General features: G+C 42.2%; 1 protein-coding gene across 1 annotated transcript in view; it reads left to right on the top strand.

Annotated features, from left to right (window-relative positions):
* PPP1R37 (protein phosphatase 1 regulatory subunit 37) overlaps positions 1–25,326 on the top strand; it is a 551,713-nt gene that overhangs the window by 209,375 nt on the left and 317,012 nt on the right. The window contains exon 6 of the mRNA XM_085625734.1: positions 1,779–1,929. Within this exon, the coding sequence (XP_085481860.1) occupies positions 1,779–1,929 (151 nt within the window). The remainder of the gene's footprint in view (positions 1–1,778; positions 1,930–25,326) is intronic.

Genomic DNA, 25,326 nt, shown 5'->3' with positions numbered 1-25,326 from the left:
AGAGCCTGTGTGTTTTTGTCAGTGTGAGCATGTAAAAATTCCAGGTGAAATCTGACAGACACTTCACAATACCCAACTTGAAAGCACTTTTACCTATTTATTTACTAAAGAATACATTTTTAGGTTGGGTGTAACACCCCAAACACCACCCCTGGAGCTCGCCCCAGCTGTTGTTCAATAAGAGCTATCTTGAAAGGTAATGTTCAAGATCGGAGAGGTGGTAGGTTTAACCAGAAGAGTAAATGTGCCTTCATTAATATTTGAAATCAAGCTCAGGATTCTAATGTGTTTCAGTTCTTGGTTAGGTAGTGTAGCACTTTGCTAACTACGTCCCAGTTAATAGTTTGGAGGTGTTTTGATGTGTACGTTGGCGCTGATAGGACTCTTAACAAAAGAGCTCTTGTAGGTATTGCATGATATCTTATTTCAGCATTGGACCTATGAAGTGCCATAATCTGCTTAACTCCATACTGGGCCTAAAAAGTCCCATAATAACTTAGTCCAGTACCCGATTTGAGAAATAGAAATGTTAAAATGTTTTTGTTGGTCCTCAGGGTTTTGAATTTCATGTTTAAAAATTGACTGTAGAGTCATGCATTATCTCAGACATGTAGTGATTTTGAGTGTTTAACATTTTCCGAACAGTTGATTTACCCCTGAAAATATGTGCACTATTTGCATGTATTAATATGATGTACAATTCATTATCATATACCGGCAGTATTTATTGGCCTTCTGGTTCAATTATGGTGGGGTCTGACGTTTTGGTGAAAAGATTTTGGGTTTGCTGATACCTTTGGCGCCATGTGACAAATCTACACAAAACTTTCCAATCTACTTTTTTTAATTTGGACTCAGTATGGCCGGTTTCTTGCTGATCCTTCAAGTAGGCGTCAAAGAGGAGGTGAGCCCATTTTAATTAAAATAGGTTGTTCTGTTCGGCGCTACAGAACAACAATGGCTGAAATGAATTACATCTACCTTGGCATGAAAGAAGAACTTTACTAAAGGAAGAGCCTTTACTTGGTTTGGTGTCAGTCCGTTAAGTAGTTTGAGAAATTAGCATGAGAAAATTGTTTCTTGTAGGCCTAAAATTGAGCTGTCTGTCTGTCAAGCTAGAGGTAGATGTACGTTGGTTCGTGGATAGTCCTCAAACTTGACAACCAAGTGCTGTGCTTATGACCTTGCAATATTTATACCAATAAATAACCGCACCGAAAATCACAATGTAATTTACACTACTATTACATTTATATATAATTTGATTTGCAGATTTTATAGAGTGTAAACTGATATTAATTACTCTTGTTGAGTGTTGGGAGGGGCAGGGACTCAAGAGGTGATTCTTTAAGTTGTTAATGATGACCTTCATAATAATGGTAATAAATAGTAAATTATACGTATGTGGTTTATGCATATTCGTATATGGTTTGTGCCATGTCCATCTATTTATTTTTGAAGGGAAAAAAACTTACTGGACCAAAACTGGGATGGAATTAGTTGCAATTTAGTGGATGGTTTTATTAGTTCGGTTGCTATAAGTAGCATGATATCAGTCCACATTTTTTTTCTCTTACATCTCAGAGGCTCAGCCACATTTTTAGTTGAAACGCATTTGGCTTGCCTTTAACTCTGAGCCCTAAGGGCGGATGTCCACTATGGATGTAATTTTGGCGACTCGATATAAATAAAATAAATACTAATATTGTTTTATTCTTTAATTTTGTAATGACCCAAACTAGAAAATGGCAGTGAAGTAATAGTTTTAATTTTTACAGACAAACTGCTTGCAGTATCTTGATGCCCGAAACACTCCACTCTTGGACCACTCTGCACCTTTTGTGGCACGCGCCCTGAGGATCAGTAGCAGCCTAACTGTGCTGCACCTTGAAAATGCCAGCCTTTCTGGACGACCCCTCATGCTGCTTGGTGAGTAGATACATGTGTAAAGAAGACAATTGTTTACAACTAGACTGCTGAGATAATGAGGGGACAAGCAAGCTAACAGTCAATCACATTTGGTGCTCTAGCATGCATTCTGAAGCTCTCACAATTCAAGTGTTTGCTTTTCTGTTATTTCAACAAGTTTTGTTGTTATAGTCGTACTATTGCTTTCGCCGGCAAATTGAATACCTTAATTAACTTTCAATTTCCCAGTGGCCAAGAACAGCTTAGATATTAAAGAATTATGTTGCTGCTACCTCTTTTAGTGCTTGATGAAATTGTGATAATCATTGTTCTGTATAACAGCGTTTAGTGAAGTTCCTAATTAGCTTCTATGAGCCCAATCATTCAGTATTAGGAGCTCTACTGGTGAAGTCAGCACTCTTGGGAATGGTGTTGCAACATGGCCAGCAACCTCAGATTCGTGAAATAGCTTATTTATGTGTAGCACTGCTTCTTAATTACTGTTTATTATACTTAATCACCATTTTGGGCTTCAAGGTGAAGTTGGTATGATCAAAGACTTGAAGATTAACAGATTGAAATTTTCTGCCCAACCCGAGAAGGCAGGAATATGCACAGTGTGTAAATGTGCAATAGAAAATAGCTGCTAACTTAAGGTTACAGTTTCCCATGTTTCTCCTTCAATCATAGTGTGTGTATATGTATATGTATATAATATCTACTGGCGGTCGCCAGTAGATAGTTATAGTTAGGATCGTGTTTCCATAGGAAATCCGCAACATTCTATTTGGAATAACTTTGGCGCCGGTTGACGAATCCTCGCGAAATTTTCAAAATAGGTGGGGCGCTCCGCTCCGCTCCTACCCTGAAAGTCTCGGGGGGGGGGGGGGGGGGATTCGTCAAGCGGGGGCTGAGAAAAAAGGGGGGTCCCAAAACGCACTTTCCCCATGCAATTTTCCTTAGGGACCTTTAGTTTAAGGTACAGCCCGAACGGCTGAACAGAATTACTTGAAATTTGGCAAAGAGGTAGTCCTTAGGTCAGGCATGTGCCTTTTGCATATATGGTGTCAATCTGTTCAGTAGTTCCTGAGAAAATCAAAAGTAAACTCACACACATATCTGGGCGGAGCCTAACCACACATCTCATCGTGAGATCTGATTGGCTGTCAGTACTTCATCCAAGAAGTGTTGGCAGCCATCTTGGGACCAATATACATGATAGCACCTCATTAAACAGCATTGCAGTTAATAGAAGGTTTTAAGACTTTAGTTACATTATAAATCATTTGTTGATGGTACCATACTCATTTTAGGAATTGTGGTGTGTTCTAAGGTGATTTTACCATGTGAAAAAGCCTTCTGCTGTGATATCACGAACCATGTTTGAGAGAAAACCATTTTCTCATACTTTTCCCACAGAGGTTTGGAAGGTGATCTATAAGCTAGACTGAGAGCATATTTTCTGTAAATTCACATTATCTTTCTCAGTCATGTAAGAATGAAGTCTGACATTCTCAGTAAAACATGTACCCCCAACAAGGGCAGAGACTGTCAGTTGATTCCTTTGTGTTCTACTGCAGCTTCCCAGAGTGCTCTAAAGAACAACTAGAGCGCTAACAGTCTTACGTATGATAAACTTATGGCACACCTGAAGCCATCTTGATTGGAATAAAGTGGTAACACTTAAAACATTTAATTTACAAGGGAACAAAATGAGGGGGTTCATTTTGCCATATAAATTATGATTAGTGCTGCAGAAAGAAAAACTAGGGCACATTTTGACTTCTGAAATCCTCTTTTATTTCATAAAAACATTCTGACATGCAGACTGAAACATGCACTTTGAATACCAGCAGCAGACTTGCCTGGTGAGCAGTAGCTTTACTACAGTGATCTAATGAGCAACTAGAGTGCTAACATTCAGAATTAATGGAAAATGTGTGACACATCTGAATGCCTTATTGATGGAATCAAAGTAAAGAACTGAAAGTATTTCCTACTGAGGAGACTGCAGTAAATGAGGAAATTAGGAAACTTCATAACAAATAAATCTCCCAAGATGGCCACCAGAGACACAAGAGCCCAAATGTAGCCCAAATATCACCCAGATGTAGCCCAAGTATAGCCCAATGACAGAATGTCCCAGAGTGTTCTTAAGAACAACTAGAGCGCTTACTGTCTTACTTATGACAAAAGTATGGCACACCTGAAGCCATCTTGATTGGAATAAACTGGTAACACTTAAAACATTTAATTTAAAAAGGAACACAATGAGGGGGTTCATTTTGCCATAGAAATTATGATTAGTGCTGAAGAAAGAAAAATTAGGGCACATTTGAGTGACTTCTCAAATCCTCTTCTATTTCATAAAAAAATTCTGATATGCAGACTGAAACATGCACTTCTAATACTAGCAGCAGACTTCCGTGGTGAGCAGTAGCTTTACTACAGTGATCTAATGAGCAACTAGAGTGCTAACATTCAGAATTTATGGCAAATGTGTGACATATCTGAATACCTTCTTGATGGAATCAAAGTAAAAAACTGAAAGCATTTCCTACTGAGGAGACTGCAGTAAATGAGGAAATTAGGAAACTTCATAACAAATAAATCTCCTAAAATGGCCACCAGAGACAAAAGAGCCCAAATGTAGCCCAAATATCACCCAGATGTAGCCCAAATGTAGCCCAATGACAGAAGTGTGCAAAACACTTATTTTTTGTGTATTTGCAGTTTTATATAGTGCAGACTTGTCAGGTATTGGAGTGCTTTACATGAACATTGGTTACATCACACAAGATCAAATTCATTTTGGTTGTAGACATGGGGAGATTAAGTGATTTGACCAGAATCACAGAATGTTGAGCTGAAGCAGAAACTCCAACCTGGTTCCCCAGTTGCAAAGTCTGCAGCTCTGGAAGTAACACCACACCCTCTCCCCTTGGATGCAACATTTAATCAAGTGGTCAACTGGATAAAAAAAAACTAAGATTACAAATAATTTAAAAGTTCTTTGTCGCTATTTGAAAACTCAGAAAATATGTCCTCATTTTAGTTTTTTAGAGCACTAACCATAATTTTGATGCAAATAAGACCCTCTCATATATGTAATTTCTAAAGGAAATGCTCTAGGCATTACAGTTTTGATTACATCAAGATGACGTCCGGCATTCCACACTTTTGTAATAAATATAGAATGTTAGCAATCTAGTTGTTCTTTGGGATACTGTTGAGAGGCAGAGGCCAGGGGCACAGACTCTGAAAATTGAAGGCAGGTAGGAGAGTGCAGAGGCAACAATTTGACCACACTAGGCAGGCAGGAAGGGCAGTGGCAGCACAACAGACTATGGAGGGCAGTGGAAAGGGGGGCAGGGGCAACAAACCAACAATACAGGACTGGCAAGAGAGGCTGTGGCAATATAATAGACCATTGTGGGCAGAAGGAAGAGGCAGTGGTCATACAACCATACATGCCAACAGACCCGTTTCAGCCAGGAAACGTCCAATGTTTTTAAGCTCAAATGGGCTTTACGTGATCTGTTTCCTGTCTACAATCTCCTCATTTTCAATGTAACTCAAAGGGGAAAATCAATACCCCAGTTTTATTTCAAAATCTCCCTCTTACCAAGTTCAAAATGTTCGCAAGTATGGTACATTGGATCATGGTAGGCAGGAGGAATTGGGGTAGGGACATGGACTCGGATAACAGAGGACAGGAGGGACATTGAGAGGTGCACCAAACTGACCCTACAGGGCAGGCATCAGGGTTTGCAGCAGCACAATACACCACACAGGGCATTCGGGACGGGATTGCAGCACAACAATCCATAGAAAGCAATAGGGAGGGGACAGGACCATGCACATGGACAACAGAGAACAGATGGGAAAGAGGCAATGGTAGCTAGCTGACCATAATGGACAGACAGGAGAGAAAGCTGCAGCATAACAGACCATAAAGGGCAGGAGGGACGGATCAGGGGCATTACAATGGAACCGACAAGCCAGGAGGGAGGGAATAGGGGTCTTCACATGAAAACAGAGGGCTGGGGGCAAGGGGGCAGGGCAGGAGCAGCAAGATGACCATGGAGGTCAGGCAGGATGGGCACTAGAAACAAGACACACCATGGAGAGCAACAGTGAGACTATGATGGCATACACACAGACCATGGAGGGAAGGTGGGAGGGCGTCAGGAGCAGCTAGCTGACCACACAGGGAAGGTGGGAGGGGCCATGGCAGCACAGAAGACCATGCATGGCAAGCGGGAGGGTTAGTGGCAGCACAATGGCTATGATGGGCAAGAAGGAGGGTGCAGGGGCATGCACAAAGGACCATGGAGGATAGAAGGGAGGGTCAGGACCTGGGCACAGACAAGAGAGTTCAGGGGAAGGGGCCTCACAACAGACCGCGCGGGGCAGGCAGGAGGAGCAGTTGCAGCACAACAGACCAGGGAGGGCAGAAGGGTGTGGCAGTAAAATGGACCATGGAGGACAGGAGGAAGGGGATAGGGGCATGGCATGTGGACAGGCAGGGTGGAGGTGGCAGGGACAGGTTACAGTCATCTGACAATGCTAGGCAGGTGGTAGGGGAGTGGCAGCTCAAAAGAACACTCAGAGTAGATAGGAGTGGCAGGTCCATGGAACATGGTGGGCAAAAAGGATGGAGCAGGAGCATGCACAAAGACATCGGAGAGCAGGGGGGAGGAGAATAGGGGCAGCAAGCTAAGCACAAAGGCTAAGCAGGAGGTCAATGATGGGCCATAGAATTGGGCAATGGAGGGCAGGATGAGTGGACTGGTACATCATGCTAAGTGCAGGGCAGTGGCAGCACATCAGACCATGCATGGCAGGAAGGAGGAGGCTAGTCCATGGATTCAGACAACAGAGGATAGGGAGGAGGTGGATGGGGCAGCAAGCTAACTGTTCATAGAAGGTGGGTATTAGGAACTTTATTGTTTTTAAAATGTGTCTGTGCGAACTACTTAAAATATGAACAAGTATGCAGCATAATCTCACTTTTATTCAGGAAGAAGAGGACGTTTGGGACTGTGACTCCGGGCTCACTTGGCAGAAACATCCCCTGACCCTCCACCCCCCATCGCAAAATGTAATGCCCGTGAAAAGGGTAGGTGGACGCAGTGTTATATAGAACATAGTCCTGAGAGCACGATTGAAAATGAAAACTAGATATAGTATATGGTATAAACTATGCACCAAAAAGTGTGATATAAGATGAACCGGGGCATGAAATATAATATGCAATGCATTGTGCGCAATGACAGATTCATTGGAGAGCGCGAGATAGCACAGGCACTAGCGCTTGCTATGTGATATGCGCCTTGGAGTGTAATATGCACAGGGCAGTGTTGTGTAACCTAAGTAGTCTCTAAAGTTGTAATATAAAATATGTGCTGGGTAGTGTAACATTGCACATGCACTGTGACAAAGATATGGATCCCAGATTGTAATATGTATGGCATAGCGCTGTGCTTTATAACATAGGCATCCAGGAAGGCACGTTAGATGGGGCAATATAACCCGTGCGAAGGCAAGTGTGGCATGACATATTCACGGGGTGGTGTTACAGTGCACATGGGCTAGAGAGTGTCATAGCATACACACTAGCTGGTGGAATACAACACAGAGGTGTGTGGCACTCGGCGGGCACTGGTGGGTGTAACACAGCATTGGGCTCAGCCAGGAGCACGCTGTGACTCTCAAGTGAGGTTTGTCTCCTTTCCAGAGAGTAAAATAAAAAGTATTACACATCCGGCGGTGGATGTGTGTTTTATTAACCGTGAGGGGGTTTCTTGCATAGTTTGGTCGAATTTTTGTTGAATCCCCTTTGAATGGCTTGGTGTGCATGTGTATTAAATGTGCCCGTCAATAGCTACCCATGTTTGTATAAATAAACGACAAGGGTGTCTACTTGGAGAGTACCCACCAGCGGGGGCGCCGGGATTAGGCACGGTAGGGTGTCACTGTGAAGTTTAAAAGATTCCCTTTGTTCTACCTAACATTGATACCAAGGGCACTCCTAGGGTGTCCTGTCCAGGAGGAATGTCACCTATGGAAATGTCTACCAAAAACAAATATGTTGACCGATGGGGTGATGAACACCCAAAGTACAAAAATAAGTGCAGGGAGTGGAAAAAATAGTTTCACAAATTATCCCATGAATGATCCAATATACAGCAATAAGAATAACATGCATAAAATCAATTGAATAAATCAATACACATTTTATTAAAACAGCTTTTTTGAAAAAACTAATCGCAAATATACACAATAAAAATAATTACATAGATCAATAAAACACAATACACATAATAAAGAGCAATCTATCTAACAAATCAAATGGAAGGAAAAATTATACAATAAAGCACCACAATCGTACTTTAACAGTGTTGGTTTGTGTTCCCTATGGACCAATTACCACCGGGCTCACTCTGCCCAAGTACTTGGCAATCTTGATCCCAGGCCAAATACAACTCAAGTTCTGAGCGTCGACGCGTTTCGGTGGGAAAATTTATAGAGCCACCTTCTTCAGGACGGGTAATAATAATCCTTCCTTCAGTTAAACGTACATATACCAATTCCTAGCAATAAAATATATATAACATACAATCAGATTTTATAAATAATAAAACAAAAAAACATATACATCACAAAATTGTATAAAACATCTTCTGAACATCATATTGCTGTAAAAGGATCAAGACAAAACAAACTCATTTCCTTTTTTTTAGAGAAAAAGCAAAACAAAAGATACTAACTTCACAAGAGCTTCTAAGACCATGATAGTTCATTTCCATAAAGGTGATAATCACAGAACTCATTACTGCTAATTTTCCTACCAACTGATCATCATCGTCTGGTATGCAGAACGATCAGCCAGACGTATCTGTTTTTTCATCAATAAAGGAGCAGTTAACAAACATGCTCATTGCATTCAAGATACTGGATATTGATTTATAAACTATATAGGAGGGTCCGTTTTGGAATATATCACCCTTTCCCTGTTTCTTATAACCATCATGGATGTATGTTCTCCCTAGTATACAGGTAAAACACATGGGTACTGATCCCCAATCCTATCTCTCCATAACAAGGTTCATGATAATGAAATATTCACACAGATACTTATTGTTATGTCTAATAGGCTAGTTATGTTTAAGGAACCTAAATTCGTGGGCCCGAAAAATTTAAACTGTTTGTTATGGAGAATATTCAAAGAGAAATGTACACAAAAATATACCTCAATATGTGTAGTTGGTAAATTGCTCGTAGTCCGTAACGGTTAGTGGAAAGCTCGCAGTCTATCCCTGGTAGTACGACTAATCCACAAATGATAAAAGGGTCGATGTGGGCATATCTGTCAAAATAATAGAAAAAGCAAACTCCACTAGTTACCAATACACTGACATGGTAGGACTGGAATGCCCAGTTGGTGATAAGGGGTCAATACTCACTTTAGTCAGATTCCCCACACATCGTTCTACTATGGTTTAATATAACCGGTGTGTTTATTGGCTGAGGCCGAAACGATGTTGATTTTCAATCTGTAAATAAAGATATATATCTAGTTTTATTCTAATCTTGAGTAAGTCAAAACTAAGTTAGTCTCACTCCATAAGGAAGATAGCTTACGCTTACCTATCAACAACAGATTAGTTCCTAGACGGTGGTACAGGGGGATGATAGTTGGTAGTCTGTATCCACTCGCTCGCCAATACCCCAGAAACGAATCTCTTCTGTTTAAAAAACGGTAGGCTATAGAGAGAAACAATGTCCCCAATTTTTTTAGACCCCATAGTCATGCAGGTTATCACACAATTAACTGCCGTATGTCATATTGGGTAAATAACCCCCCGCACCAAGGTATTTATAAGAAAGTTCGGACACCCAATTATTCAGGTGAAATGTCAAAACGTCGATAAATTATTGTATATTAGGCGCGACACCAACACGTTGTATTGATGTAAAGACCAACGGCGGAGCCTTACATTTAAACACGTCCCCAATGATCAGCACTAAGATATCAAGTAGGCATCAAACGTTAGATGTTTCTTCACATAATTAGCGCTATATTATATTTTCAAAGCTCGGGGAGATGTTTGCCTATACCCAACCTTAAAAAACAAAAAGTTACCACCCGTGTTCTACCACACTTGCCTGTATAGCTCTACATATCTGGGCTTCCAACACGGCAATTAAATCATCGTGGGCAAACGAATTTACAGTAACTTGAGAGCCTTAAATACATGGCGCCTACCCTATCTACGTCATATATGTGGGACTGCCCATTCCTCTATGGCACACCTTTGCAGGGTACTACTGAGCGCCATCTTTGAGTGTCAATGTCAGTGGTCCAAACATTTAATACTCATATTAACCCCTTCCATGCTGCGCAAATTCCGCCGCTGTGCTGACGGAATCTTGCGCGGGCGTGGTCATGACGGAACGGTTCCGTCATGAGCACAGCTCAACCGTGGCTCATGACGGAACCGTTCCGTCATGAGCACCGAAGGGGTTAAACAGATCCTTCCGTATAGTCCACCACGTGTGAACGTGGGATTGGACGAGCGCGAACATCCATCTCGCATAGAGTGTGGTATTGTCCTAATTAAATGGCCCAATACGAGAGAACTATCTCCATTGATGTTGTGCAATCCATTGCGGTTTAATCCTTTCCGTTTCACAAAGGTACTCTTATATAAAATGCACTTTCTAAATGAACTAAAAGAATATATAATGGAACACCATCTCAATTTTGTTTTGTTCAGGCCTCCCTGGAGGCAGAGAAATTCTCATAGCACCGGGAGGTCGAAAAGACGTACTTGTTACATGTCTTCTAACGGCGCCATTTTGGAACGGGTACTAATAGCTCAATGAATTGAGAAAAAGGACTGCGCGTTAGCAATATCACAATATTTTAATTTTTAATCAAGCACCCCACATAAAAGGAGGGTTAATATAACAACTGGACATTTAGGGATTTGTACATGTCCAATATATTATTGAGTTACGCCATGTTAAAGAAGGTAGACTGTAGATCACCATATATCATTCCTCTATTTGGGAATGTTCGATAGTCTCATTCAGGCTACCTAAAACAAATATCGCACTATTAGAGCCCCACCAGAATAAAAGTAACTCGTGCTTGCCTAAATGCTACAATCTTATTACTGCTAAACGTAACCAAGAAAAGTCCAGTGTGTCAGATTCCATCAGTAGAGAACTATGCCTCGAATAGATCAGATCAAAAGAACCAAAAGTACGGTATCTATATTACCAATCTCTTCCACTACTCCTAAATGTGCACTTTAGTTACTACTGAAGGTAAATAAGTGCTATCCAGTCTGTAGGCCTACACCAGTGGAGGGCTATATCTATAGTAGATCAGATCATAAAGGCCAGAAGTTTGATATCTACATTACCAATCTCATCCAATCCTCCTTGGTGTTGAGGCCCCTATTAACACTATCAAGGATGGATATGTACCATTGTTCTCTATTTTTACGTTTTTTTTCCATATTGCCACCTCTGATGTTGCCAGTGATTTTCTCAATCACAAACCATTTAAAATCTGTATATTTGTGTTTCATCATTTCGTAGTGTTCTACAAGGGGTGCATTATGTTTCTTGGTTTTTAGTGCTGATCTGTGTTCTAATAATCGTAGTCTAAGCTCTCTCCCAGTCTCGCCAACGTAGACTGAATCGCATGGGGAAAGTAGGAGGTAAACCACGTTACTGCTCCTACAATTGTTAAGGCTCTTGGATATAAGCGTAGAACCATTATGTGACACAGATTTGGTATTTAAGCAGTGTTCACAGATACTGCATGACCCACATGGAAAGTTACCTACGACTTTCTGCATGTGTACTGAAGCCTGAACTTGGGGTTTACTGGCTCTATAGGTTGTAACTAAATTCTTCCGAATGTTGTCATTCCGCTTGAATGCAAATAGTGGTTTTTGAAGTTTGATTTCCATGCCTTCATTTAGGATGTTCCAATTAGAATTAATTACATTTTTCAGTTTATTGCTAATGTTTGAGAATTGTGTTACACAAACGAGGCGTTTTTCTGATGTCACATCTCTTTTCTTTCTATCCTCTTGATTTTGTTCAAACATACTCTCGCGATTATAGAACCTATCACGTTTGAAAGCTTGTTTAATGAGTTTCTTCGGATAACCTCGCTCTAATCGTTTGCTCTTTAGTACCTCCGAGTGTTTGTAAAAATCATCCAAAGTTGTACAGTTCCTTCGCAAACGAAGAAACTGGCCAAATGGTATGTTATCCCTCTGGGCGCGAGGATGGTAGCTTTTATAATGTAATAGTGTGTTCTTATCCGTAGGTTTTGAAAACAATTCAACCATGAGGATGCCCTCTGTTTTTGATAGTGATGTCTAAAAAGTTAACTGAAAAGTTATCATATTGGGCTGTGAATTTGAGGTTGGGGTCGCCCAGGTTAAGCCAGTCCAAAAATTCCAATAACAAAGCCTCTTCTCCCTCCCAGAGGAAAAAAATATCATCAATGAAGCGGCGCCATAAGGTGATATTTTCATAAAAGGGCGCCGCCTCATTGTAGATGTGTATTCTCAAAATTCCCTACATAAAGGCAGGCCAGGCTCGGCGCACAGGTAGCACCCATGCTAGTGCCCTTACGTTGGAGGAAGAGATCGTCCTTGAATAAAAACATGTTATTCTTAAGAACTAAGGTGATACATTTGAGAATAAACTCCTTATTTGCACCTCTGACTGCCTCAGGAGTTAGGCATTGGTTAATAACTCTGATGGTATCATCTTGCGGAATGTTTGTGTATAAGGCTTCTATGTCGAGAGTGACCAGCCATTGTGTGTTCTCATTGAAGCTGGCACCCTCGATCATAGGAATTATATGGGTAGTATCTCTAACATATGATTTCTGTTGGATAACCAAAGGTTTCAAGAAAGAGTCTGCATATTGGCTAAAGGGCTCTAAAAGAGAGGCAATGCCACTCACTATTGGTCGCATAGGTGGATCCTGTTCATTTTTGTGGATCTTGGGTAATCCATAGATTGCTGGTGTGAGCGCATTATCATTTCTAAGGAATTTTAGTTCTGCTTCACATACCCAGTTGTTAAGCTCTGCCTCTAAAAGTGTCATTTACATGTTTGGTTAAGGCAGTTAGTCTGGAATGGGGGACTTTGTGATAGTGGTCCTCAACTCCTAACAGGGACTGCATTTTACGATCGTAATCATCAGTATTAAAAACAACCACTCCTCCACCCTTATCTGCTGGTTTAATAGTAAGATTAGGGTCTTCTTTAAGGTTTTTAAGAGCCAGCCTTAAACCTTTGGACATGTTGTTATTATCCGGGAAAGCGTTGTGGATGATGTCTTTGATTTTTGCATCTACCACATGTTCAAAGATTTCCACATTTTTACTGATAAGTTCACCGGTGGTGTAAAAGTGGATTTCCCTTTTAAACCAGAGATATTCTCTGGAGCCACGAAGTCCCTATTTTCAAAGAATCTTGTTAATCTGATCTTCCTAAAGAAAGCTCTTAAATCCTTTTCTGGCGTGAATTTTTTGACATTCGAAGTAGGGGCAAAAGTGAACCCTCTGCCTAAAACCTCCATTTCCTCTTTAGTAAGACATGTCAGAGCTTCACTAGCGGTGTGAATACATTCTACGTGGATTCATTGTATGCATAGTCTCCTTTTAATGAATATCACGCAAATCGTCATGGTGATAGGTACATACGGTTTGTCCAGCATGTCCTAGGTGTTTCTATAAATATATTTATTTAAAAAAAAAAAAAAAAACAAAGGCCGGCCCCGGGGGATGGGGTCCCCGGGGCCATAAGTGGCCTGAGGAGGGGGGCAACACAGCCCCCCTCCTAAAGAATAAAAAAATAAATAAAAGGCCATGACCTGGGGGTTGGGGTCCCCGGGGCCGATTAAGGCCTTGGGAGGGCCAAATTCATTTTTTTCAACAAAACAAATTAGGGTGCAGGCCCTGGAGGATGGGGTCCCCAGGGGTAATAAATTAGAAAAAGAAAGGGGGCCACACAGCCCTCCTTCTTAAAAATAAATAAATAAAAGACCGGTATCGCGTCGGAGGCCACGCCCCCTCCTTGCAGCACTCTGCAAACGCGCCCCCTAGCCAGTTGTAAGTTGTGGAATTAATTACCCTTCAATACTGAGGGTCCCTGAGGGCCAACTAGCCCAACAGGTATCTCCAGTATGCGCCAGGGAGCTGCGTTGCAGACAGGTGTTCTGAGGCCACGCCCATTTTTACACCTCCATGCAACGCAGCTCTGTGGCGCTTACTGGAGGTACCTAGTGGGCTAGTTTGACCCTAGGGACCCTTAGGATTCAAGGGGACTTAATCTCTCAACTCAGAACGCCCACAGGCCCTGTGGCGCGTTTTTAAGTTGGGGAAATAATTCCCTTTCAGTCCTGAGGGACCCTGGGGTCCAACTAGCCCACCAGGTGCTTCCAGTAAGCACTACTGCTCTGCGTTGTAGAGAGGTGGTGCAGGCCGTGCCACTTTTTACACCTCTCTGCAACGCAGCTCTGTGGCGCTTACTGGAGGTACCTAGTGGTCTAGTTGGACCCTAGGGACCCTCAGGATTCAAGGGGACTTAATCTCCCAACTTAAAACGGCTACAGGGCGTGTTTACACAGTGGGGAAGGGAGGGGACGGGGCATGAGGTGACGTATTCAAACACGCCCTGTGGTGCGTTTTAAGAGGTAGTTTTAATCCCCTGCCCTATTATATACTAGGGGCTTACAGAGGAGGTCATGCTAATCACAGGGGGACCCCAACACATAGTGTGCCCTAGTGTATGTAGGTGTTTTCACTGTATTCTGAGTGTCTTTTAACATAGCACTGGCTCTAGGACTGGTTAGTCAGACTCAGTTACCACCAGTATCCGTCTGAAAAAGTTGAGGGTACAGGATGATTTTGCAACAAGGCTTGTTTCTGCTCTTCTGTTTGTTCTTTCTGCACGTTATACTTATTCCTGCACTTTTCTTCGTCTTTGAGGACTTCTGTTGCTTCTTTCTGCATTTCTTTTTTTTCTTTCTGTGCGTTTTTCCTTCTTTCTTCACATGTCCTATCTCTGTAGGCATAGCTAGAAATTAGCATTTAAAAAACCTTTGAAATTCACTGAAAAAAACATAGATTTCAGGCACGTTATAGCTAGGAATTAGCATTTAAAAAACCTTTGAAATTTACTGAAAAACCCATAGGTTTCAGGGGCGTTATAGTTAGCTGGACTTTTCACTCGTACAAAACCATAGAAATTCCCCCGTTATAGTTAGTTCAGCTAACTATAACTCGCGCGCCCGCAATGCACTGCTGATGTCACATATTACATCACTCATGACATGGTCAGTGACATCACTCATGACCTCACTGATGACATCATCCTTGTGATAGAGTGGCAGACCTCCTCTCCCCCTAATATAACCTTTGATACACGCATTCAAAAATAGAAATAAAATTTTTCAAAACAATGGACATACCGATACCAGTTACAACAACCTATTCAGTAATTGTAAGATCCACATCCACTCATTCACCAACAGTTATACAGTCACTCATACATGTACTCACTCATCATATGTACTCATACACCTATACATCCTGTTACACAACGCCACTCATCCATAAAGTTACTCACACACAGTCACTCATGCTAATAAAGAATCAAACATCCGTTTACCTGCATATACAGTTATACACACACACACCACCACACTTACTTCTACAGAAACTTACACATACTTAGTCTTTTTAACAATCACTTATAGAAACACATACTTATTCATACAGGAACTCTTTCAAACTCTCACATATACTCACTTATATACACCAATAGTCACATATACTAGTTTAAAACATATGTAGTTACTCATAGAGACACTATTGAGACAGTCATTCACTCACTAACACACCCATGCACACACTCATCCACCCATACAGTCCTGCACACATGCTGTCTTCAACACATACAAACAGTGAGTCACTCATTCATGCACCTATGCACTACGTAATACCCCCCACCGAACCATACAGACATTAGACACTTGTACTGATACTCAAAAAAACTACTAATAACCTATATAGACACTCATGTAGCTACTCACCAACCCATGCAGCCATTTATACACAAAGTGAGAGACTGATACAGATATTTACATATTTAAACATTACTCACTAAGCCATGTATTCACTAAGATACACTTAATCAGTCAGTTATACAATCAATTTTTCAAAAACAAATCATCCATTTAGACACTTGTATACCCATTTGTTCTTCCATCGACCTTGAGATATACATATATAAAACATATGTAATTTTCAGAAAAACACACATTCACTGGATGATGGATGTCATCAGTGATGTCATTTGAGATGTCATCAGTGATGTCATGAGTGATGTCACTGACCATGTCATGAGTGATGTAATATGTGACGTCCTCAGCAGTGCATTGCGGGCGCGCGAGTTATAGTTAGCTGAACTAACTATAACGGGGGAATTTCTATGGTTTTGTACAAGTGAAAAGTCCAGCTAACTAGAACACCCCTGAAACATATGGTTTTTTCAGTGAAAAAAAAAAAAAATATATATATATATATATATATATATATATATATATATATTATCTACTGGCGGTCGCCAGTAGATAGTTATAGTTAGGACCCTGTTTCCATAGGAAATCCGCAACATTCTATTTGGAATAACTTTGGCGCCGGTCGATGAATCCTCGCGAAATTTTCAAAATAGGTGGGGCGCTACGCTCCGCTCCTACCCTGAAAGTCTCGGGGGGATTCGTCAAGCGGGGGCTGAGAAAAAAGGGGGGTCCCAAAACGCGTTTTTCCCATGCATTTTTCCATAGGACCTTTAGACACAGCTACAGCCAGAACGGCTGAACAGAGTTACTTGAAATTTGGCAGAGAGGTAGTCCTCAGGTCAAGGAAGTGCCTTTTGTAGGTCTGGTGTAAATCTGTTCAGTAGTTCCTGAGAAAATAGCATTTAAATCAATATATATATGTGGGCGGAGCCTAACCACACATCTCATCCTGAGATCTGATTGGCTGTCAGCACTTCATCCAAGAAGTGTTGGCAGCCATCTTGGGACCAATATACATGATAGCACCTCATTAAAAAGCATTGCAGTTAATAGAAGATTTTAAGACTTTAGTTACATTATAAATCATTTGTTGATGGTACCATACTCATTTTAGGAATTGTGGTATGTTCTAAGGTGATTTCACCATGTGAAAAAGCCTTCTGCTGGGATATCATGATTGAGTGAAAAATATTTTCTCATGCTTTTACCACAGAGGTTTGGAAGGTGATCTATAAGCTAAACTGAGAGCTTATTTTCTGTAAATTCACATTATCTTTCTCAGTCATGTGAGAATGAAGTCTGACATTCTCAGTAAAACATGTACATCCAACAAGGGCAGAGACTGTCAGTTGATTCCTTTGTGTTCTACTGCAGCTTTCCAGAGTGTTCCAAAGAACTACTAGAGCGCTAACCGTCCTACTTAGGATAAATGTATGGCACACCTGAAGCCATCTTGCTTGGATTAAAGTGGTAACTCTTAAAACATTTAATTTAAAAAGGAACAAAATGAGGGGGTTCATTTTTCCATAAAAAGTATGATTAGTGCTGCAGAAAGAAAAAGTTAGGGCACATTTTGAGTGACTTCTCAAATCCTGGCATGCAGACTGAAACATGCACTTTCAATACCAGCAGCAGTTTTCCCTGGTGAGCAGTAGCTTTACTACAGTGATCTAATGAGCAAAAAGAGTGCTAACATTCTGATTTTATGGCAAATGTGTGACACATTTGAATGCCTTCTTGATGGAATCAAAGTAAAAAACTGAAAGTATTTCCTAATGAGGAGACTGCAGTAAATGAGGAAATTAGGAAACTTCATAACAAATAAGTCTCCCAAGATGGCCACCAGAGACAAAAGAGCCCAAATGTAGCCCAAATATCACCCAGATGTAGCCCAAGTATTGCCCAATGACAGAATGTCCAAGAATGTTCTTAAAAACAACTAGAGCACTTACTGTCTTCATTATGACAAAAGTATGGCACACCTGAAGCCATCTTGATTGGAATAAACTGGTAACACTTAAAACATTTAATTTAAAAAGGAACACAATGAGGGGGTTCATTTTGCCATAGAAATTATGATTAATGCTGAAGAAAGAAAATGAGGGCACATTTTGAGTGACTTCTCAAATCCTCTTCTATTTCATTAAAAAATTCTGACATGCAGACTGAAACATGCACTTTTAATACCAGGAGCAGACTTCCATGGTGAACAGTAGTTTTACTACAGTGATCTAATGAGCAACTAGAGTGCTAACATTCAGAATTCATGGCAGATGTGTGACATATCTGAATACCTTCATGATGGAATCAAAGTAAAAAACTGAAAGCATTTCCGACTGAGGAGACTGCAGTACATGAGGAAATTAGGAAACTTCATAACAAATAAATCTCCCAAGATGGCCACCGGAGACAAAAGAGCCCAAATGTAGCCCAAAATCACCCAGATATAGCCCAAATATAGCCCAATGACAGAAGTGTGCAAAACACTTATTATTTTGTGTTTTTGCAGTGTTATATAGTGCAGACTTGTCAGGTATTGGAGTGCTTTACATGAGCATTGGTTACATCACACAAGAACAAATTCATTTTGGTTGTAGACATGGGGAGACTAAGTGATTTGACCAGAATCACAGAATGTCGAGCTGAAGCAGAAACTTCAACCTGGTTCCCCAGTTGCAAAGTCTGCAGTTCTGGAAGTAACACCACATCCTCTCCCCTAAGTGCAACATTTAATCAAGTTGTCAACTAGATAAAAAAACATAAAGATAACAAATTATTTAAAAGTGCTTTGTCGCTATTTGAAAACTCAGAAAATATGTCCTTATTTTAGTCTTTTAGAGCACTAACCATAATTTTGATGCCAATAAGACCCTCTCATATATGTAATTTATAAAGGAATGCTCTAGGTATTACAGTTTTGATTACATCAAGATGATGTCAGGCGTTCCACACTTTTGTAATAAATATAGAATGTTAGCAATCTAGTTGTTCATTAGGATACTGTTGAGAGGCAGAGGCCAGGGGCACGGACTCTGAAAATTGAAGGCAGGTAGGAGGGTGCAAAGGCAACAATTTAACCACACTGAGCAGGCAGGAAGGGCCGTGGAAGCACAACAGACTACGGAGGGCAGTGGAAAGGGGGGCAGGGGCAACAAACCAACAATACAGGACTTGCAAGAGAGGCTGTTGGAGGGAAGATCTATTATGGGTCAAGGAAGCTAGGGGCGGTCCCCAGAGCCCCGGGAGCCACCACAGAACTGAGCAGGAGAGTGAGTCAGGGACAAAAGGGGCACCTTAATTTGAGCCGGGGTGCCTAGGAACGCTTGCTCCAAAAATGAAGAAAACAGACATATGAGACATGGAATTGGAGGCAGAATACAATGGCAGTTTAATGAGAAGATGCAACTTCAAAGAAACCGCAGAATAGAGACATAAAGTACAAAATACAGAATCCAGATAATCATACAGCTGTCATGATATTCTCTGTATCTCAATTAATGGACTGACAGAGAGAGAGAGAAAACACATCTATAAATGCATCATGAGAAACAAGTTACACCAAGGAAAATGTTACCTAGGGACACTCACATTTACTCTTAGAGCAAGCATTCCTGCAATTACAATACAACATCTTTTAAATGCAAAAGTAAAGAGAACAATGGTTAAACATAACATGACATTTCATATAGGTAAAATAGAATAAGATACTTCAAGCAAAGCAGAGCAAGACATTTTAAGCAAAGGAAGACAAGAGCTCCCAGTTCTTGGGGAAAACCTGCACAGCCTGTTAACCTACATACAGACGGCGAGGTTGTCCGTCGATATCTGTGGGTGCTCCCTTTTTATATCATTTTGTGGGCTCCTTTGCACGCTACATCTACCTACGTATGCTACCCAAAAGCTTCGTCTGCAGATTTTACCAGACATTTCGTCATTTACCCACTTAATGCTGACAATGGACTGGGTGAAAAGGTCAGTCTCTCAGGCCAATCGCTTATCGTAAGTTCCATAGAGCAAGCAGAAAATAATGGGTATTGTACAGGAATTCAATATATTCATGTATAAAATCTCCTCAGTTCTCCTAACTTGACGCTCTGCGGTTGCCACTTCCGTAAAAGCGGGAAACCTGCCCAGGAAGCAAGTACCAGTCCAGGATGCAGCCTACTGTATGTCGACAGCTTCAGGGGGATGTTGAACTTTGATACCGAGCACGGAGCACTCGGGTAGGGTGGGGGCTACTAGTTTGGAGCAGAAGGCCTCGCAGACCTGCCTTCAGACTGCTATACACTAAAATTGCAGAGCTATGGTCAATTTAACAAAGAGGCCTACATATTGAACAGAAGGGCCTACACAGGGGTTTTATGCTGGCTGAGTGGTAAGGATGTCTCAGGATAATTATATAGCAACACAGGACCTGCTGGTCAATTTAATACGGCCTACAAATGCGGCTGGCAGGGCAAGGACAAGGGTCTCATACTTCAGGTGTGGACAGAACGGGCCAGGGGCCCCCTGTGATACAAAATCTACCCTCCTTCAAGGCTGTGGCAATGTAATAGACCATTGTGGGCAGAAGGAAGAGGCAATGGTAGTACAACCATACATGCCAACAGACCCGATTCAGCCAGGAAACGTCCAATGTTTTTAAGCTCAAATGGGCTTTATTTGATCTGTCTCCTGTCTACAATATCCTCTTTTTCAATGTAACTCAAAGGGGAAAATCAATACCCCAGTTTTTTTTCAAAATCTCCCTCTTACCAAGTTCAAAATGTTCGCAAGTATGGTACATTGGATCATGGAAGGAAATGGGATAGGGACATGGACTTGGATAACAGAGGACAGGAGAGACATGGAGAGGTGCACCAAACTGACCCTGCAGGGCAGGCATCAGGGTTTGCAGCAGCACAATACACCACACAGTGCATGCAGGACGGGAGTGCAGCACAACAATCCATAGAAAGCAAGAGGGAGGGGACAGGACCATGCACATGGACAACAGAGAACAGAGGGGCAAGAGGCAAAGGTAGCTAGCTGACCATAATGGACAGACAGGAGAGAAGGCTGCAGCATAACAGACCATAAAGGGCAGGAGGGACGGATCAGGGGCATTACAATGGAACAGACAAGCCAGGAGGGAGGGAGTAGGGGTCTGCACATGTAAACAGAGGGCTGGGGGCAAGGGGGCAGGGCAGGAGCAGCAAGATGGCCATGGAGGTCAGGCAGGATGGGCACTAGAAGCAAGACACAACATGAAGAGCAACAGTGAGACTGTGATGGCATACACACAGACCATGGAGGGAAGGTGGGAGGGGGTCAGGGGCAGCTAACTGACCACACAGGGAAGGTGGGAGGGGCCATGGCAGCACAGAAGACCATGCATGGCAAGTGGGAGGGTTAGTGGCAGCACAATGGCTATGATGGGCAAGAAGGAGGGTGCAGGGGCATGCACAAAGGACGATGGAGGATAGAAGGGAGGGTCAGGACCTGTGCACAGACAAGAAAGTTCAGGGGAAGGGGCCTCACAACAGACCACACGGGGCAGGCAGGAGGAGCAGTTGCAGCACAACAGACCAGGGAGGGCAGAAGGGTGTGGCAGTACAATGGACCATGTAGGACAGGAGGAAGAGGATAGAGGCATGGCATGTGGACAGGCAGGGTGGAGGTGGCAGGGACAGGTTACAGTCATCTGACAATGCTAGGCAGGTGGGAGGGGAGTGGCAGCTCAACAGAACACTCAGAGTAGATAGGAGTGGCAGGTCCATGGGACATGGTGGGCAAAAGGATGGAGCAGGGGCATGCACAAAGACATCGGAGGGCAGGGGGAAGGAGAATAGGGGCAGCAAGCTAAGCACAGAGTTTAAGCAGGAGGTCAATGATGGGGCATAGAATTGGGCAATGGAGGGCAGGAGGAGTGGACTGGTACATCATACTAAATTGAGGGCAGTGGCAGCACATCAGACCATGCATGGCAGGAGGGAGGAGGCTAGTCCATGGATTCACACAACAGAGGATAGGGAGGAGGGGGATGGGGCAGCAAGCTAACTGTTCAGAGAAGGCGGGTATTAGAAACTTTATTGTTTTTAAAACATTTTGTCTGTGCAAACTACTTAAAATATGAACAAGTATGCAGCATAATCTCACTTTTATTCAGGAAGAAGAAGAGGTTAGTGACTGTGACTCCGGGCTCACTTGGCAAAAACACCCCCTGACCCTCCACCCCCTATCGCAAAATGTAATGCCCGTGAAAAGGGTAGGTGAACACAGTGTTATATAGAACATAGTCCTGAGAGCACGATTGAAAATGAAAACTAGATATAGTGTATGGTATAAACTATGCACCAAAAAGTGTGATATAAGATGAACCAGGCGTGAAATATAATATGCAATACATTGTGCGCAGTGACAGATTCATTGGAGAGCGCGAGATAGCACAGGCACTAGCGCGTGCTATGCGATATGCGCCTTAGAGTGTAATATGCACAGGGCAGTGTTGTGTAACCTAACTAGTCTCTAAAGTTGTAATATAAAATATGTGCTGGGGAGTGTAACGTTGCATATGCACTGTGACAAAGATATGGATCCCAAATTGTAATATGTATGGCATAGCACTGTGCGTTATAACATAGGCATCGAGGAAGGCACGTTAGATGGGGCAATATAACCCGTGCGAAGACAAGTGTGGCATGACATTTTCACGGGGTGGTGTTACAGTGCACATGGGCTAGAGAGTGTCATAGCATATGCACTAGCTAGTGGAATACAATACAGAGGTGTGTGGCACTCGGCAGGCAATGGTGGGTGTAACACAGCATTGGGCTCTGTCAGGAGCGCGCTGTGACTCGCAAGTGATGTTCGTCCCCTTTCCAGAGAGTAAAATAAAAAGTATTACACATCCGGCAGTGGATGTGTGTTTTATTAACTGTGAGGGGGGTTTCTTTCATAGTTTTGGTCGAATTTTTGTCGAATCCCCTTTGAATGGCTTGGTGTGCATGTGTATTAAATGTGCCCGTCAATAGCTACCCATGTTTGTATAAATAAACGACAAGGGTGTCTACCGGGATTAGGCACGGTAGAGCATCAGACATGTCAGAGCTTCACTAGTGGTGTAAATACATTCCACGTGGATTAATTGCATGCATAGTCGCCTTTTAATGAATATCACGCAAATCGTCATGGTGATAGGTACGTACGGTTTGTCCAGCATGTCCTAGGTGTGTCTATAAATATATATTTTTTAAAAATAATAAAAAACAGTGGCCGGCCCTGGGGATTGGGGTCAAAAAAATATAATTAGGAGACAGGCCCTGGGGGATGGGGTCATCAGGGCCAATAAATTAGAATAAGAAGGGGAACCACACAGCCCCCCTTCTTAAAAAAATAAAATAAATAAAAGACTGGCATCGTGCCGGAGGCCATGCCCCCTCCATGCAGCACTCTGCAAACGCGCCCCCAACAGGCATCTCCAGTATGCGCCAGGGAGCTGCGCTGCAGACAGGTGTTCTGAGGCCAAGCCCCTTTTTACACCTCTCTGCAACGCAGCTCTGTGGCGCTTACTGGAGGTACCTAGTGGTCTAGTGTGACCCTAGGGACCCTTAGGATTCAAGGGGACTTAATCTCTCAACTTAGAACAGCCACAGGGCGCGTTTACACAGTGGTGAAGGGAGGGGACGGGGCCTGAGGTGACGTGTGCAAACACGCACCATGGCACGTTTTAAATTGGGGATATAATTTCCCTTCAATACTGAGGGCCCCTGGGGGCTAACTAGCCCACCAAGTGCTTCCAGTAAGCGCCACTGAGCTGCATTGCAGAGAGGTGGTCCAGGCCGTGCCACTTTTTACACCTCTCTGCAACGCAGCTCTGTGGCACTTACTGGAGGTACCTAGTGGGCTAGTTGGACCCTAGGGACCCTCAGGACTCAAATGAACTTAATCTCCCAACTAAAAACGGACACAGGGCGTGTTTACACAATGGTGAAAGGAGGGGACGGGGCCTGAGTTAACGTGTGCAAAAACGCCCTGTGGCCTGTTTTAAGAGGTAGTTTTAATCCCCATGCCCTATTATATACTAGGGGCTTATAGAGGAGGTAAGGCTAATCACAGGGGGACCCCAACGCATAATGTTCCCTAGTGTATGTAGGTGTTTTCACTGTATTCTAAGTGTCTTTTAACATAGCACTGGCTCTAGGACTGGTTACCACCAGTATCCGTCTGAAAAAGTTGAGGGTACAGGATGATTTTGCAACAAGGCTTCTTTCTGCTCTTCTTTTTGTTCTTTCTGCACGTTATCCTTCTTCCTGCACTTATCTTCGTATTTGAGGACTTCTGTTGCTTCTTTCTGCACTTCTTTTGTTTCTTTCTGTGCATTTTTTCTTCTTTCTTCACATGTCCTATCTCTGTAGGCATAGTTAGAAATTAGCATTTAAAAAACCTTTGAAATTAACAGAAAAAACCATAGGTTTCAGGCATGTTATAGTTAGGAATTAGCATTTAAAAAACCTCAGAAATTCACTGAAAAAACCATAGGTTTCAGGGGTGTTATAGTTAGCTGGACTTTTCACTTGTACAAAACCATTGAAATTCCCCCGTTATAGTTAGTTCAGCTAACTATAACTCGCGCGCCCGCAATGCACTGCTGATGACGTCACATATTACATCACTCATGACATGGTCAGTGACATCACTCATGACATCACTGATGACATCTCAAATGACATCACTGATGACATCACTGATGACATCATCCTTGTGATAGAGTGGCAGACCTCCTCTCACCCTAATATAACCTTTGATACACACATTCAAAAATAGAGACTAAAATTTTCAAAACAATGGACATACCAATACCAGTTACAACAACCTCTTCAGTAATTCTAAGATCCACATACACATCCACTCATTCACCAACAGTCCAATACAGTCACTCATACATGTACTCACTCATCATATGTACTCATACACCTATACATCCTGTTACACAATGCCACTCATCCATAGAGTTACTCACACACATAGTCACTCATGCTAATAAAGAATCAAACATACATTTACTTGCATATACAGTTATACACACACCACCACACTTACTTCTACGGAAAATTACACATACTTAGTCTTTTAAACAATCACTTATAGAAACACATACTTATTCATACAGGAACTCTTTCAATCTCTCACTCTCACATATACTCACATATATACACCAATAGTCACATATACTAGTTTAAAACATATGTAGTTACTCATAAAGACACTATTGAGACAGTCATTCACTCACTAACACACCCATACAC

Source organism: Triturus cristatus, chromosome 9, assembly GCF_964204655.1.
Source record: "Triturus cristatus chromosome 9, aTriCri1.1, whole genome shotgun sequence".
Classification (NCBI taxonomy): Eukaryota; Metazoa; Chordata; class Amphibia; order Caudata; family Salamandridae; genus Triturus; species Triturus cristatus.
The sequence above is the reverse complement of the archived record's forward strand: the minus strand, read 5'-3'. Positions and strand labels throughout refer to the sequence as shown.